The sequence below is a fragment of the Bombina bombina genome, chromosome 1 (genome assembly GCF_027579735.1).
Source record: "Bombina bombina isolate aBomBom1 chromosome 1, aBomBom1.pri, whole genome shotgun sequence".
Classification (NCBI taxonomy): domain Eukaryota; kingdom Metazoa; phylum Chordata; class Amphibia; order Anura; family Bombinatoridae; genus Bombina; species Bombina bombina.
In genome coordinates, this window is record NC_069499.1 from 238,279,575 (window position 1) to 238,298,703 (window position 19,129).

General features: G+C 39.7%; 1 protein-coding gene across 1 annotated transcript in view; it reads right to left on the reverse strand.

The window, feature by feature from the left end:
* Positions 1-19,129, reverse strand: part of KNL1 (kinetochore scaffold 1) — an 817,310-nt gene that overhangs the window by 782,514 nt on the left and 15,667 nt on the right. Inside the window, 1 exon segment of the mRNA XM_053711756.1 lies at positions 12,234-12,287. Coding sequence (XP_053567731.1) covers positions 12,234-12,287 — 54 coding nt within the window.

Genomic DNA, 19,129 nt, shown 5'->3' on the forward strand with positions numbered 1-19,129 from the left:
TCTAAGGTGGAAAGGATGACATGTCCACCAGATCTGCGTACCAAGTCCTGCGTGGCCACGCAGGAGCTATCAAAATCACTGAAGCTCTCTCCTGCTTGATCTTGGCAATCAGACGAGGGAGCAGAGAAAACGGTGGAAACACATAAGCCAGGTTGAAAGACCAAGGCGCTGCTAGAGCATCTATCAGCGCTGCCTTGGGATCCCTGGACCTAAACCCGTAACAAGGAAGCTTGGCGTTCTGACGAGACGCCATGAGATCCAGTTCTGGTTTGCCCCAGTTGAATCAACTGTGCAAACACCTCCGGATGGAGTTCCCACTCCCCCGGATGAAAAGTCTGCCAACTTAGAAAATCCACCCTCCAGTTCTCTACTCCTGGGATATGGATAGTTGATAGATGGCAAGAGTGAACCTCTGCCCATAGAATTATTTTTTGAAACCTCCAACATTGCTAAGGAACTCCTTGTTCCCCCTTGATGGCTGATGTAAGCTACAGTCGTGAGGTTGTCCGACTGAAATCTGATGAACCTGACCGCAGCTAACTGAGACCAAGCCTGAAGAGCATTTGATATCGCTCTTAGTTCCAGAATGTTTATCGGAAGGAGTGTCTCCTCCTGAGTCCACAAGCCCTGAGCCTTCAGGGAGTTCCAGACTGTACCCCAGCCCAGAAGGCTGGCATCTGTCGTTACTATTTTCCAATCTGGCCTGCGGAAGGTCATATCCTTGGACAGATGGACCCGAGATAACCACCAGAGAAGAGAATCCCTGGTCTCTTGATCCAGATTCAGTAGAGGGGACAAATCTGTGTAATCCCCATTCGACTGACCAAGCACGCAGAGTTGCAGCGGTCTGAGATGTAGGCGGGCAAACGGCACTATGTCCATTGCCGCTACCATTAAGCCGATTACTTCCATACACTGAGCCACTGAAGGGCGAGAAGTAGAATAAAGAACACGGCAGGAATTTAGAAGTTTTGACAACCTGGCCTCTGTCAGGTAAATCTTCATTTCTACAGAATCTATCAGAGTACCTAGGAAGGAAACTCTTGTGAGAGGGGATAGAGAACTTTTGTCTTCGTTCACTTTCCACCCATGCAACCTCAGAAATGCCAGAACAATGTCTGTGTGATACCTGGCAACTTGAAAAGTCGACGCCTGTATCAGAATGTCGTCTGAGTTAGGGGCTACTGCTATAGCCCGCGGCCTTAGGACCGCTAGAAGGGACCCTAGAACCTTTGTAAAGATTCTTGGTGCCGTGGCCAACCCGAAGGGAAGAGCCACAAACTGGTAGTGCCTGTATTGACCCTCCTGGATCATAGGAAGGATGGTTCGAATAGTCTCCATCTTGAAGGATGGGACTCTGAGAAATTTGTTTAAGATCTTGAGATCTAAGATTGGTCTGAATGTTCCCTCTTTCTTGGGAACAACAAACAGATTTGAATAAAAGCCCTGTCCCTGTTCCTCCTGCGGTACTGGGTGGATCACTCCCATAATTAGGAGGTCTTGAACACAATGTAAGAATGCTTCTCTCTTTATCTGGTTTGCAGATAAAAGTGAGAGATGAAATCTCCATTTTGGGGGAGAGGTTTTGAATTCCAGAAGATAACCCTTGGACACAATTTCCAATGCCCAGGGATCCTGGACATCTCTTGCCCAAGCCTGGGCGAAGAGAGAGAGTCTGCCCCCTACTAGATCAGTTTCCGGATCGGGGGCTGCTCCTTCATGCTGTCTTAGAGGCAGCAGCAGGCTTCTTGGCCTGTTTCCCCTTGTTCCAAGCCTGGTTAGGTCTCCAGACCGGCTTAGACTGGGCAAAAGTTCCCTCTTGTTTTGTGTTAGAGGAAGTTGAAGCTGCACAACTCTTGAAGTTTTGAAAGGGCCAAAAACTAGACTGTTTGGTCCTTAATTTGATGGACCAGTCTTGAGGAAGGGCGTGACCTTTTCCTCCAGTGATATCAGAAATTATCTCCTTCAGTCCAGGCCCGAATAGGATCTGTCCTTTGAAGGGAATATTGAGAAGTTTAGACTTTGAAGTCACGTCAGCTGACCAGGATTTAAGCCATAGCGCCCTTTACGCGCCTGAATAGCAAAACCTGAATTTTTAGCCGTTAGCTTGGTTAAATGAACAACGGCGTCAGAAACAAATGAATTGGCTAGCTTAAGGGCCCTAAGCTTGTCAATAACATCTTCCAACAGGGTTTCAACCTTTAGAGCCTCCTCTAGGGACTCAAACCAGAAAGCCGCGGCAGCAGTGACTGGGGCAATGCATGCAAGAGGCTGGAGAATAAAACATTGTTGAATAAAAATTTTCTTAAGGTAACCCTCTAATTTTTTATCCATTGGATCTAGAAAAGCACAACTGTCCTCGACAGGGATAGTGGTACGCTTAGCTAGAGTAGAAACTGCTCCCTCCACCTTAGGGACCGTCTGCCGTAAGTCCTGTGTAGCGGCGTCTATAGGAAACATCTTTTTAAAAACAGGAGGGGAGAGAACGGTACACCTGGTCTATCCCATTCCTTAGTAATAATTTCAGAAAACCTTTTAGGGATTGGAAAAACATCAGTGTAAGTAGGTACTGCATAGTATTTATCCAATCTACATAATTTCTCTGGGACTACAATAGTGTCACAGTCGTCCAGAGTTGCTAAAACCTACCTGAGCAATACGCGGAGGTGTTCAAGCTTAAATTTAAATGTAGACATATCAGAATCAGATTGAAGTATCTTCCCTGAATCAGAAAAATCACCCACAGATTGAAGCTCCCCTGCTTCAGCTTCATTATATTGTGAGGGTGTATCAGAGATAGCTACTAAAGCGTCAGAGAGCTCTGTATTTATTCTAGTCCCAGAGCTGTCTCGCTTTCCTTGCAATCCTGGCAGTTTAGATAATACCTCTGTAAGGGTATGATTCATAACTGCCGCCATGTCTTGCAAGGTATACGCAATGGGCACGCTAAATGTACTTGGCGTCCCCTGAGCGGGATTTATAGGATCTGACACGTGGGGAGAGTTAGACGGCATAACTTCCTCCTTGTCAATTTCTTCTGGTGATAAATTTTTTAAAGCCAGAATATGGTCTTTGTAATCTATAGTAAAATCAGTGCATTTGGTACACATTCTAAGAGGGGGTTCCACAATGGCTTCTAAACATAATGAACCATGATTTTCCTCTATGTCAGACATGTTTAAACAGACTAGTAATGAGACCAGCAAGCTTGGAAAACACTTTAATAACTGTGAACGAACAAAAAATAAAAACGGTACTGTGCCTTTAAGAGAAAAAAACAATCACAGAAACTGCTAAAAGTGAAAAAAGCAGTAAATCTTACGAAATGTTTACAGTGTGTATAATAGGCTGAAAGAGCATTGCACCCACTTGCAAATGGATGATTAACCCCTTAGTTTCAAAACCGGATCAAAAAAACGATATAAACGTTTTTAAACAGTCACAACAAACTGCCACAGCTCTACTGTGGCCCTACCTGCCCATACAACGACTTTGGAAGGCACAAAAACCCCTTAGAGAGGTCCTATATGTTCAGGGGACTCCTTCAGGGAAGCTGGATGTCTCAAGCTGCAAAAACTAATGGAAAATAGGCCCCTCCCAACCTGTACTCACAGTGAGAGAGGGGCCTTAAAAAACTATCCCTAGGCAAAATCTAGTCAGCCATGAGGAAAAACTGGGCCCCAGAATAAAGTTTTATCACCAATATGAAATAAACGTTTATACACCTCAAGCAAACGTTATATCTATTCAGTAATGTGAGTAAATGATAAAAATATTACCCTTTACAGCAAGCATGATACCAGTCGTTATTAAATCACTGTAATCAGGCTTACCTTAAATAAATCCGGTATTGTCAGCATTTTCTAGCTTATCATTTCTCTAGAAAAATTTAAAACTGCACATACCTCAGAGCAGGAGACCCTGCACGCTATTCCCCCAGCTGAAGTTACCCATCTCTTCAGTTATGTGTGAGAACAGCAATGGATCTTAGTTACAACCTGCTAAGATTATCAAAGACCACAGGCAGACTCTTCTTCAAATTTCTGCCTGAGGCTAAAATAGTACAACTCCGGTACCATTTGAAAATAAACTTTTGATTGAAGATAAACTACATTAATGCACCACATCTCTCTAGCTTCTTCCCTTGTCGAGAGCTGCAAGAGAATGACTGGGAGGTGGCAGTTAGGGGAGGAGCTATATAGAAAGCTCTGCTGTGGGTGATCCTCTTGCAGCATCCTGTTGGGAAGGAGAATATCCCACAAGTAATGGATGAATCCGTGGACTGGATACACCTTACAAGAGAAAAAAACTTTAAACACCAACCCCTCTATCCAACTCCCATAAGCCCTCTCCATCTTGCTGACACTTCCGGGTTTACAAGGCTTGGTGATGTCATTAGTATCCCCGGATTCCCTGGGTGATGCTGACCCTAGACCACCAAGGATTAGTTAAGAGGGGTAGAGTTGATGAGCTCCGAAAGAGGCAGTTCCCCCCTGAATGACGACACGTGGTCGTCATCTGTGGTAAATACATTGTGATGACACGTGGTCGTCATACACTGTGATTACATTGTGCAGATGACAACCACGTATCATCATGTGCACTTAAAGGGTTAAGAAATGTAATATTGCTAAGGCACTTTCCATCTCACAAAATAGTTTGTCAATGTCAAAAGTTAGGAATATTTACAAACACTCATTTCTTTGTTCTTAACCTTTTAAAGCCGATATGACGTTCTATTCCGTCATAATTAGACTGGGCTTTAAAGCCGTTATGACGGAATAGAACGTCATAACTAACGGCTGTCCTGAAGCCTTCTGTGCTTCAAGGATTTAATCGCGGTCTGGAGGGCGTTCCTAGGATTCACGAAAGGGTTAAACAATGCACAAATTAAGCTGCAAATCTCTAGATTTACAAAATACCAGTCAGCTATATTACAAGTTTTGAGCGCTATAAGGAAATTAAGGAACCTGTCTTGCGCGTGCGATATGGAGATTTTAAGCTCCATACCGCACCCAAAACAAGCGCTGTGTTTGACGTGCTTGTGCACGCTTTCCCCATAGACTTCAATGGTGAGATCCGGCAAAAAAAAGTCTAACATCTGGGATCGCGGAAACAAAACCTTCGTAAACACCCTAACATAAACCCTGAGTCTAAACACCCCTAATCTGCTGCCCCTGACATCGCCGACACCTGCCTACTGTTATTAACCCCTAATCTGCCGCTCCCGATATCGTCGCCACTATACTAAAGTTATTAACCCCTATTCCGCTGCTCCCCAACATCGCTGCAACTAAAGTTATTAACCCCTAAACATCTGGCCTCCCACATCACTACCACTAAATAAACTTAACCCCTAAACAGCCAGCCTCCCACATCGCAACAACCTAAATTAAACTATATTAACCCCTAAACCTTAACCCTAATCCTAACCCCCCCTATTTTTAACATAATGAAATTAGATCTAAATTAAATTTACAATTATTAACTAAATAATTCCTATTTAAAACTAAATACCTGTGAAATAAAACCTAAGCTAGCTACAATATAACTAATAGTTATAGTGTAGCTAGCTTAGGTTTAATTTTTATTTCACAGGTAAGTTTGTATTTATATTAACTAGGTAGACTAGTTAGTAAATAGTTATTAACTAATTTACTAAACTACCTAGTTAAAATAAATACAAACTTCCTGTGAAATAAAACCTAAAACCTAACATTACAAAATATAAAAAACTACCATTACAGAAAAAAAAAAAAAAACGAAATTATCCAAAAAAATAAAGATTATTCCTATTCTAATAACCTCTTAAAAAAATAAAATTAAAATAAAACACAGCCAAAAATATAAAAGCCTAATCTAGAATAAAAACTACTGTGCCGGATGTCTTCAGGATGGACCCGGTCCGCGCCTCCGGGATCAAGATGGAAGATGCTGCCTGGATGAAGATTGAAGAAGCCGCCTGGATGAAAAATTTTTGCCACTTGCATGAGGACTTCGCTGCCGGGATAAAGATTGAAGAGGCCGCCTGGATGAAGATCGTTCAAGTAGGACTTCAAAAAATTTAAGTGGATCATCTTGGAGTTAAAGGGACATGAAACCCAATTTTTTTCTTTCATGATTTTGAAAGAGCATGTCATTTTAAACAACTTTCTAATTTACTTCTATTATCTAATTTGCTTTATTTTCTTTTGTTAAAAAACATATCTAGATAGGCTCAGTAGCTGCTGAATGGTGGCTGCACATAGATGCCTCGTGTGATTGGCTCACCCATGTGCATTGCTATTTCTTCAACAAATGATATCTAAAGAATGAAGCAAATTACATAATAGAAGTAAATTGGAATGTTGTTTAAAATTGTATTCTCTACCTGAATCATGAAATAAATATTTTGGGTTTAGTGTCCCTTTAAGTGTTAATTTTTTTAAGGGTTTTTTGGTGGGTTTTATTTCTAGATTAGGGTTTGGGCAGTAAAAGAGCTAAATGCCCTTTTAAGATCAATGCCCATACAAATGCCCTTTTCAGGGCAATGTGTATCTTAGGTTTTTTAGATAGTTTTTTTTTTTTTTTTTTTGTGGGTTTGGGGTGGTGGGGGTTTGTAATGTTAGTGGCTATTTGTATTTTTATTTCATAAACAGAGCTGATTTATTTAGGGAAATGCCCTACCAAAGGCCCTTTTTCTAGATTAGGTTTTTTTTTTTAGGGGTGGTTTTTTTTTTTTAATGGGTATTAGAATAGGAATAATTTGTATTATTTTTGATAATTTGTTATTTTGTGTAATGTATTATTTTAGGGGGTGTTTTTCTTTTGTAGTAAAAGAGCTGTTTAACTTAGGGCAATGCCCTACAAAGGACCCTTGGTAGTTTGGGGGGTGGGGGTTTGTATACTGTTAGGGGATGTTTGTTTGTTTTTTTTGTAGCAAAAGAGCTGTTTAATTTAGGACAATGCCCTACATATATTTTTTGTAATGGTAGGTTTTTTATTTTTTGTAATTTTAGGTTTTAGTGTAAGGTAGCTTAGGTTTTATTTGACAGGTAATTTTGTTATTTTTTTTTAACTATGTAGTTATTAAATAGTTTACGTACGTCTGGGGTTTTGCTGTTTCTCTCGTTCAAAGAGGGATTGCCTGATATTTCGGGGCTGGACTGTACTGTGAAGTCAGGATCAGACTGATATGCTTCAGGAAAGTTATTCTCTGTGAAAGGCACATGTAGAGCAAAAAGAGGCTGCTTCTTGGGTGGTAACTAGCCATAGAACAAGCTATTATGCTAATGTTCGTTCCCAGGTTGAGCGCTTCTCTCTTTTTATTTAGTTTACTAATGAGTCTACCTAGTTAAAATAAATACAAACTTACCTGTGAAATAAAAAATAAAACTTAAGCTAGCTACAATATAACTATTAGTTATATTGTAGCTAGCTTAGGTTTTATTTCACAGGTAAGTATTTAGTTTTAAATATGAATTATTTAGTTAATAATTGTAAGTTTAATTTAGCTATATTTTAAATATGTTAAAGTTAGGGGGTGTTAGGGTTAGGTTAGGGGTTAATAGTTTCATATAGGTTCTTGCGATGTGGGGGGCTGGCAGTTTAGGGGTTAATAGGTTTATTTAGTTAATAATTGTAAGTTTAAAGGGACATTCAACACTGCACACAACATTAATCTATGTTGAAAAACTAAAAATCAAGATCAAGCTGCAACGTGCCCCCTTTCTCTTACTTCCTGCCTTCACCGTTGAATCGTCTACGATAACTTCTAAATTTGTGTCCTAATATGGCTGCCTAACTCCCCCCACCGTGACGTATAGAGCTTCTTCTTCAAACTAGCTGCCAGTGATATCCCATATCTCGTACTTCAATGCAAAGCGCGTTCACGGCCCTTAGCGCATGCGCGATAAACTAGGAACACTAAAAGCGGAACCATAATAAGCAAAGTTGTTTCCGTTCCGCTTATATTACGCATAGTACTCTATTTCGTTCTATTAGGTAAAACCCCTATCCGCATGAACTACTTAGTTTACATTGATAAGAATCTTTATTTGTAAATTCCTAATAATGTTTATGGGCGTGATCCGATATGCAGCGTAGTTTGCGGCGCAAGCGAGGGAACCCCCGCCGCCCGCAGTTTCAGCTCGCAACTCGAGCTATCCTATATACGGCGCCGTCAGAGGCTAAAGTGCCGTAAGTCGGATAAACCAGCGATGTCCAGAAATCTGCGTAAGTACAAATTTCTGGAGTCGCCAGTGACTTACGGCACTTTAGAAACTGCCGGCGCCTACAAAACCTGACTAAATTATGAAATCACCCGCACTGTCTAACACGTCTCCCAAACATAGCCCGACACGCCTAACCCTCTATCCGCTATCCCCCCTCACTATCCTAATAATAAAAATGTATTAACCCCTAAACCGCCGCTCCCGGACCCCGCCGCCACCTAATAAAGTTATTGACCCTAAACCGCCGCTCCCGGACCCCGCCGCCAGCTATATTAAATCTATAACCCCCTAATGTGAGCCCCTACCCCGCCGCCATCTACCTTACCTACCCCCTAAAGTGAGCCCCTACCCCGCCGCCATCTATTTTAAAATTATTAACCCCTAATTAAATCCCCCTACACCGCCGCCACCTATATTCAATTATTTAACCCCTAATCTAATCCCCCTATCCCGCCGCCAACTATATTAAATTATTTAACCCCTAATCTAATCCCCCTACCCCGCCGCCACCTATATTAAATTATTTAACCCCTAATCTAATCCCCCTACCCCGCCGCCACCTATATTAAATTATTTAACCCCTAAAATTCTAAACTATCCCTACCACTAAACCTAAGTCTATCCCTACAAATAGCCCTGAAAAGGGCTTTTTGCGTGGCGTTACCCCAAAGTAAACTGCTCTATTGCCAGCCCTTAAAAGGGCTTTTTGCGGGGCATGCCCCAAAGAAAACTGCTCTTTTACCAGCCCTTAAAAGGGCTTTTGGCGGGGCTTTGTCACAAAGTAAACTGCTCTTTTGCATCTAATCTAATTCCCCCTACACCGCCGCCACCTATAATAAATGTATTAACCCCTAATCTAATCCCCCTACACCGCCGCCACCTATATTAAACACATTAACCCCTAATCTAATCCCCCTACACCGCCGCCACCTATATTAAACACATTAACCCCTAATCTAATCCCCCTACACCGCCGCCAGCTATATTAACCCTAATTATATTAGGGTTAATATAGTTAATATCGTTATTATATATATATATATATATATTTTAAGTATAATAACCCTATCTAACTCTAACATCCCTAACTAAACTCTTATTAAAATAAATCTAATATTAATATTATTAATTAAAATATTCTTATTTAAATCTAAATACTTACCTATAAAATAAACCCTAAGATAGCTACAATGTAATTAATAATTACATTGTAGCTATTTTAGGGTTTATATTTATTTTACAGGTAACTTGGTATTTATTTTAGCTAGGTACAATAGCTATTAAAATAGTTAATAACTATTTAATAGCTACCTAGTTAAAATAATTACCAATTTGCCTGTAAAATAAATCCTAACCTAAGTTACAAATACACCTACACTATCAATAAATTAAAAAAACTACAGATATCTAAACTAAAATACAATTAAATAAACTAAACTACAAAAAATAAAAAAAAATATTACAAGATTTTTAAGCTAATTACACCTATTCTAAGCCCCCTAATAAAATAATAAAGCCCCCCAAAATAAAAAAAATTCCCTACCCTATTCTAAATTTAAAAACTTAGCTCTTTTACCTTACCAGCCCTTAAAAGGGCCTTTTGCGGGGCATGCCCCAAAGAAAACTGCTCTTTTGCCTGAAAAAAAAAACACAATACCACCCCCCAACATTACAACCCACCACCCACATACCCCTAATCTAACCCAAACCCCCCTTAAAGAAACCTAACACTACCCTCCTGAAGATCTCCCTACCTTGTATTCACCCAGCCAGGCAGAACTCTTCATCCGATCCGGGCGATGTCTTCAATCAAGCGGCAGTGAAGTCTTCTTCCATCCGGGCGATGTCTTCAATCAAGCGGCAGTGAAGTCTTCTTCCATCCGGGCGATGTCTTCAAGCAAGCGGCAGAGAGTCTTCTTCCATCCGGCGATGTCTTCAAGCAAGTGGCAGAGAGTCTTCTTCCATCCGGCGATGTCTTCAAGCAAAGCGGCATCTTCAATCTTCTTTCTTCGCTCCTCCGCCGCGGAGCATCCATCCGGCACGACGACTTCCCGACGAATGAGGTTCCTTTAAATGACGTCATACAAAATGGCGTCCGTCAAATTCCGATTGGCTGATAGGATTCTATCAGCCAATCGGAATTAAGGTAGAAAAATCTGATTGGCTGATTGAATCAGCCAATCAGATTCAAGTTCAATCCGATTGGCCGTTCATTGTATGTTCAGCAGCATCAGTTGACTCCTATAGATATATGTATTTATTAAGGTAAACTGATAGAGTGAATATGATATGGATCAATTTGGAATGATAATATACCTTGGTGAACAAGTTGTAATTTATTAAGGACTTATGCATATTTGAAGAAATGTTTATTTAAGAGTAACCCGTAATGGAAGGCTGTATATCATTATACAGTATAGGCGACATGGTGTGGCTATAGGACAAATTGCAATACAATACACTTTTGATAAGATCCCATGATGATTTTATAATGCACCTTGACTGATTGAAACTAGTATATTTTTTAGGAGTAGAGGTAGAATACCATCAAGATCATATATTGATTGAGTATATTTACTAAAGACCTGATCTGGGAGGAAAATAGGAGCATTTACCTAGAGATGGTCACATCGAGTTGTATTTTAGATATCGTAAGTAATTTGATAGATTGTAAGGGGCTTTACAATGCGCATCTGCGAAGATTTTTGTAGATTCCTGGTATTCACTTGTTACATCACATTCCTTACTTAATATACTTTGTAACTAGTAGATTTGAGCTAGCACTATGTGTCCGTAAAACGGATGTGTGAATAAAATAGCAGGCACTGATTGGGCCGATTTGAACAAATCAGGACTGGTCCCTAAGAGGACAATGAAAAACCTTCACGCATACGCAGTGTAACTTTGAGGACGCCGAGAAGCGTATTTAAATCCGTGGTAATTTTAAATATGTAATACACCTGATGAAACGGTTGTTGTAGACCGTGAAACATTGTGTTTTATTGCTTTTAAAATAAAGTCTTTTTAATCATAATAGACTTTCCACTGATTTTTTCATATTTTTATATCTTAAGAGTCACACTAATCTGAAGCATTGATTATATTTGTGACCGTTATATATGCATACTGTTGAATCGAACAATCTAATGCCCTACTCAAGACCCACCTGTGGCATTTAGCCAGTTTTACAGAGTGAAGACTGTTTACAAGCACGGAGGAACCTGGAGAGTATGAGGAATAGTTTGCTGGGCGACTATAAGAGCTCAGAAGGCATTTGTAGCACTTATCAAGTGCCTTACATCTTGTAAGTACATTATATCTAAGTGCGGGCTGTTATTGACAACACTGATTTTGCACCTTGCGCCTTCTTTTGTTTACTCTTGCTATTGTAGAACTTTACACCAACAACTTTCTTGAAGAAGCAGCAGGCCACAAATCTTTTCCCCATCAGAACTGGATATCATCACGATCGTACCTGGGACAGGCACTGTCTTTATTGGGGATAAGTGTCTTTATATATGATCAGCATTTATATTTATATATATCCTACTATATTCTGTATATATTTGTACTCTGAACATTCCAATTGTACTGTAATAACATTTTAATGATTTTTAGATTAAGCACTAAGCACTATCTCTATAAAAATTGAGTGACACATGTAATGTGATTGCTACAAACAACTATATTTGTATGTGAATTGATATTTAACACTTTTGTCACTATTAGGCGCATCCAATTGCCGTTTTATATATGTGCATTTGGATCATCATTTGTTAGGATCCAAATGCAGTAGAAGGCAGCAACTTGTGGGATTCGGCTCTTTCTGAAGCCGCATTTATTCTTGTGAAAATTCAACATGCTATAATCTGGATTTGCAAAGATCCTAGTGTGTTGAACTTTCACACGAATAAATGGGACTCCAGAAAGAGCCCAATCTCACGAGCACACGCCTTCTTCTGCATTCAGATCCTCACAAAAAGATCCAAATGCACAAGCCTTTTAAATAGGCATACATACCGGAGGTTGCTCATTTCCAAGATCTCTAGCAGGACTCCGTGGTGCTTTCAAAATCTACAGGAAAAAAAAAGGAGTATTACAAAGCATAATAGGATCTCTTATTTTAAAAGGGACAGTCTACACCAGAATTGTTATTGTTTAAATAGATAGATATTCCCTTTATTTACTATTCTCCAGTTTTCTGTAACCAACACAGTTATATTAATACACTTTTTACCTCTGTGATTAAGTTGTATCTAAGCTTCTACAAACTGCCCCCGTATTTCACTTCTTTTGACAGACTATCATTTTAGCCAATCAGTGGCTCCTAGGTAACTCCACGCGAGTGAGCATAGTGTTATCTATATGAGACACATGAACTAACACCCTCTAGTGGTGAAAAACTGTCAAAATGCCATCAGATAATAGGCCGTCTTCAAGGTCTAAGAAATTAGCATATGAACCTCCTAGATTTAGCTTTCATCTAAGAATACCAAGCGAACAAAGCAAAATTGGTGATAAAAATAAATTGTAAAGTTGGTTAAAATGACCTGCCCTATCTGAATCATGGAAGTTTATTTTGCCTAGACAGTCACTTTAACTGAGTTTCATTTCATACTAGCTTGGAAATAAAGACATTTACATGGACCCTCACATCTACAGCCACTTTTTATGTGTGTAGCCACCAAGCACAAGCTAGCTCACAGTAGGGCATTGCTGCTCCTGTGCCTATCTAGGTATGCATTTAAACAAGGGATATCAAGAGAAAAAAGTAAATGTGACAATCAAAGTAAATTGAAAAATCTCTTAAAGTTGCATGTGCTACTTGAATTATGAAAGTTTAAATGGATATTAAAACAGAATGAGACTAATAAAAAAAATGTTTAATTCTGAATAATAATAAATATATGTATATATATATATATATACACACACACACACAGTATTGTTCTGAGTATAGGCCGCACTTTTCCCCTGATGTAAGTCTCTAAATCAGGATTGATGAGGAGGGGGTTGTGTGAGGAAAAAAGGGGGCTATGATTGGTGAGAAGGGCTGAGAGGATGCTTATGTAAGGTAGGGATAGTGGTAATAGAGTGAGTAGTGGGCACTGCTTGAGGGAAGGAGTGGGTTAAGAGGAAGCAGCCTGTGAAGGTTATGAAGGGGCTATGTGTGCGAGGGAGGAGGGTAAGGAGACTTAGGGTATCTGTCAGGGCTAAGAGATTAAAGAGGGGTCTGTGTGTGAAGGGGGTGAGAAAGGCTGAGGGGAGGCTTATGTAAGGTAGGGGTAGTGGTAATAGTGTGAGTTGTGGGCACCGCTTGAGAGGAGTGGGTTAAGAGGAGGCAGCCTGTGAGGGTTATTTCTTAAAAATGGCACCAAACTTTAAGGGTGCGGCTTATATTCAGGAGCGGCTTATACTCTGAACAATACGGTGTGTATATATATATATATATATATATATATATATATATATATATATATATATTCTCCTTATTTTCCCCCCTTCTTCATATATCTCCACCCCCAAAATTTCTATAACTGTTGATAATTCCATCATTACCCCTACCCCGCATGTCCGAAGTATTGGGGTCATACTTGACTCAGACCTTTCCTTCACTCCTCACATTCAGTCCTTGGCTAAAGTCTGCCGCTTCCACCTTAAAAACATCTCTAAAATTAGACATTTCCTTACACAAGACACAACAAAGATTTTAATCCACTCTCCCATCCTTTCCTGCCTCGACTACTGCAACTCTGTCCTCTCTGGTCTACCTAGCTGCCGCATAGCTCCTTTACAATCCATTATGAATGCCTCTGCCAGGCTCTTCTTCCTTACACGTCGCTCTTCATCTGCAAATCCCTTCACTGGCTTCCTCTTGCCTCTAGGATTAACACAAAATCCTCACTCTGACATACAAAGCCCTTAACTGCACTGCTCTACCCCTACATTTCAGAACTTGTTTCCAGATACTCTCCCTCCCGTCCCCTTCGATCTGCTCAAGATCTCCTCCTCACCTCCTCTCGTTACTTCCTCACATTCCCGTTTACAGGATTTCTCCAGACTGGCCCCCATCTTGTGGAACTCCCTGCCTCGCTACACAAGACTCTCCCCTAGTTTTAACAGCTTCAAGCACTCCCTAAAGACTCTACTATTTAGGGATGCATACAACCTACACTAACCTTTCCTACTCCATTGCTTTCCCCTTGAACCCCTTAGAATTTAAGTCTATGAGCCCAGCTGTTTGCAGATCGCCTTCATAAGAGCCGACTACAACAGTGAAACTCTCGGCAGGGCCCTCTACCCACTTGGTCCCTACAAAAGTTATCCTGTATACCGACTATGTTTACAGCGCTGCGGAAACTGTTGGCGCTCTACAAATACTTGATTATAATAATAAATAAAACTTTGAATTACACTTTTTTCTATTTTGCATGAGTAAGGGTTAATTCCCGAAATGTTGCATCTTGATTTTAGTCTGTTTTCATAATACAGATGGATTTTTAATTCCTTGCGGTGCTGTGGACATCATTCTGTATTGCTGTAAAATCGGTTTCCCCTTAATGTGTTTCCAGTTACTTGTTATACCAGCTGCTGGGTTTAAAAATTTATTGGAAGTTGTTTTGAAAATGAAATAGCTTTCTCTGCTTGTAGGGAGAGCAGAACTCATACTCATATCTGTATAATTATTTACATAAAGTCCTCCACATCTTATTTCTCACTACAGGTACAAATTCCCATATCTGGAATTCAAAAATCCAAACTTTTAATTAATACTTTTAAAAAAATAAAAATGATCAAAAATTACTATTTTTCCCTGCTTGTAGGTCACAATGTGCTCGGTCTTTGAATCAGAAGAGAGAAAGCCGCACTCCTGAGATAGAACAAAAGCTAGAATAACTTTCATGCCTGTTCATTTCCATTGCAACTCAGGGTACACGTTCTTTTAGCACACTATGCCTTTTTACAGAGAAAAAATATCCTGTAGCATATCAGTCTGACCCTGCCCAATGACAGTCCAGCACCGAAATACCAGACAATTCTTCTCTGAACAAGAGAAAAAACAACAACCCCAGACGATCGTTTCGGCCTTCTGTGGGCCTCGTCAGTGAGGTGCAGTTGTATCTCTCTAAGGGCATGTGTGCAAGGAGTACACGTCTGGTTTCCCCCATTACACTTAGGGAGACCCAAGAGTAATTTGCATAAAAATCAGAAGAGTGAGAGCCACACTCCTGAGATAGAACAAAAGCTAGAATAACTTCCATGCCTGTTCATTTCTATTGCAACTCAGGGTGCAATTTCTTTTAGCACACTATGCCTTTTCACAGAGAAGAAATATCCTGTAGCATATCAGTCTGACCCTGCCCAATAACAGTCCAGCACAAAAATACCAGGCAATTCTTCTCTGAACAAGAGAAACGTACGTCTGGGGTTTTGCCGTTTCTCTCATTCAGAGAAGGATTGCCTGGTATTTCGCGGCTGGACTGTACTGTTAAATCAGGATCAGACTGATATGCTACAGGAAAGTTCTTCTCTGTGAAAGGCACATGTTGATCAAAAAGAGGCTGCTTCTTGGGTGGTAACTAGCCATAGAACGAGCTATTATGCTAATGTTCGTTCCCAGGTTGAGCGCTTCTCTCTTTTTATTTATGCAAATTATGACCCTGACTGAAATCTCCCTAAGGGTGATGCGGGAAGCCAGACGTGGACCCGTTGCTTAGTGTGCCTAGAAGAATATGGCTGTACCTCACTGACGAGGCCCACAATAGGCCGAAACGTAAGTCTGGGGTTTTGCCGTTTCTCTTGTTCAAAGAAGGAGTGCTTGGTATTTCGGGGCAGGACTGTATTGTTAAGTCAGGATCAGACTGATATGCTACAGGAAAGTTCTTCTCTGTGAAAGGCACAAGTTGAACAAAAAGAGGCTGCTTCTTGGGTAGTAACTAGCCATGGAACAAGCTCTCCCTCCCGTCCCCTTCAATCTGCTCAAGATCTCCTCCTCACCTCCTCTCGTTACTTCCTCACATTCCCGTTTACAGGATTTCTCCAGACTGGCCCCCATCTTGTGGAACTCCCTGCCTCGCTACACAAGACTCTCCCCTAGTTTTAACAGCTTCAAGCACTCCCTAAAGACTCTACTATTAAATATTACTTATCTGATTATAGTACTGTACTATCTTTCTGAGGGTACTATGTATATAAAAGTATTAAAAATTATATAAAACTACCTTAAGATTGCATGTATAAGCTGTATTATGACATGTAAATATTGCTTAAATGACATAAGATATTGTGGTTTACCCTCTTCCAAACTGTCCCATTTTACAGATGTAAACATTCCAAGATCCAAAGCTTTTCCAGTCCCAAGCAGTTGGGATAAAGGATTTTCTACCTGTATTTACTGAAAGACCAATACTTTGGGGTAAATTTATCAAGCTGCGGCAGACAGTGGCGCACATACGCGCCCCTGTCCGCCGCAGCTTGTCTGGAATTAAGCATTGCACATGAACGCTATTTTGTGCTTACGTGCAATCCTGCCCCCTGCCTGCACACAGCCAATCACGCGCGGGCAGGAGCTGTCAATCTCCCCAGACGAGACAGGGGAGATTGAAATTCGCCACTTAAGAGGTGGCGAAAGGTTAGGGAAGCAGTGGTCTGATGACTGCTGCTTCATAAATATGGACTGCAGGTTCTCTTGTGAGTACTTGCAGCTATAGATGGGCAAAGGGGTTGATAAATCGACCCCTTAAAAGGACATTCTGGTCAAAATTACATTTTTGAAGAGAAATGCATTTGTAACATACATATTGGCAAAGGTGCTTTTAGTTAAAGTTACCACTGTTTTAGCATTAACATTTTTCTCTGCATGTGCATGTGAAGCATAGCTAGGTATTATCAGTGCACCAGCATTTTAAATACTGCAGCTTCTCAGAGCACCAGTATCGTGTCAGCAATTAGCAAACTGAGTCATTACCAGATGGTACAAGCACCTTAGGCTTTCTGAGCAAGTGCTGTGCTTAAAATGCTGGTGCATACTTAAATACACTTTTGAAACAACTATTATAAGCATTTTTGCCAATACCTGTATATTACAAAAATGTATCCACATGGATTTCAATTTTGGTTGGAATATCCCTTTAAGTATCTGTCACAGCCCCCACTGGAAGTGTGATTTAATCTAAACTCTCTTGTTTACATACTTTTTCTATAGCCATTACTTAAAGGGACAGTCTAGTAAAAATGAAACTTTCATGATTCAGATAGTGCATGTAATTTTAAACAACTTTCCAATTTACTTTTATCATCAAAGTTGCTTTGTTATTTTGGTATTCTTAGTTGAAAGCTAAACCTAGGTAGGCTCATATGCTAATTTCTAAGCCATTGAAGGCCACTTATCTAAATGCATTTGACAGTTTTTCACAGCTAGAGGGCGTTAGTTCATGTGTGCCATATAGATAACATTATGCTCACGCCAGTGGAGTTACTGAGAAGGCACAGATTGACTTAAATGCAAGTCTGCCAAATGAACTGAAATAAGGGGGCAGTCTGCAGAGGCTTAGATACAAGGTAATCACAGAGGTAAAAAGTGTATTAATATAACCATGTTGGTTAAGGGAAATGGGTAATAAAGGGAGTATCTATCTTTTAAAACAATAACAATTATTAATTATACTGTCCCTTTAAATACATCATTGTCTAGAGTATATTTACCTTTTCGTATCCCTTTAATTCTGGACTTAAAGGGCCACTAAACCCAAAATCTTTCTTTCATGATTCAGATAGAGAATAGAAATTTAAACAACATTACAATTTACTTCCATTATTTATTTTGCTTCATTTTTTAAATATCCTTAGTTGAAGAAAAAGCAATGCACATGATGAGCCAATCACACAAGGCTTCTATGTGCAGCAACCAATCAGCAGCTAGTGAGCATATCTAGATATGCTTTTCATCAAAGAATATCAAGAGAATAAAACAAATTAGATAATATAAGTAAATTAGAAAGATCTTTAAAATTGCATTCTCTTTCTAAATCATAAAAGAAAAAATGTGGGTGGCATGTCCCTTTAATGCCCCATAAAACTGATTTTCAAAAGGAATACAATTTGCATTTAAAGTTATTGCCTGCATTTCCTATAATTAACTTTAGTAAATTGTGAAATTAAAAAAAAAAAAAAAAAAAAAAAAAAAAAGGGTCTGGATTGTCTTTTCTGTATACAACCCAGTTCTACCTAATTATTTATAGGCACTGCTTTTAGTAATGCATAAGCTAATTTACATGTGATCACTTGATGGCCATAACAAAGAACACAAAGTAAACTTACTCAAGGAGGGGAGGGGGATTTAGAAGTATCCATGGGCTTCTCTGGATATGCAAATACTTCTTAATATGGTAAAACAAAAAGCTTTTAATGCTTTTAAGATCCGTTGCAAAGCAGTGCTAAATGCTATATTCAGTGAGATAATTTCATTCTCTGTTGCATCAAAAAAAGGCAGCATTTAATAATAAAAAAAACATTTTGTATGTTTATTTTTGAAAAAAGAAGGTTTCTGCTACCTGCTGTATAAGACCACTGAGTATTGTTGCCTTTAGGGGTTAGAGTATCATACAATAAATTTAGTAGGTGCCGTTTTAATTTCAATCACTTGCTACTGACGTCATCAAAAGCTCTGATGTCTGGTTAAAGCAGGTCAAATAGCAAAACAAAACTAGAAATTAACAAACAAATAAGCAATTTCTATATCTTGGCTCATATCCCTGGGTAATGCTTATCAGTAAGAAGCCATCTCCCAAAAAGGGACATGGACAGAAATGACCACTCCCCTGATTACCTATTAAAGTAATCTGGACCCATTCCCCCTATCCTCCTAGTGATGTCCAGCCTTAATCGTATAACATACAATATATTTGATATCTTGA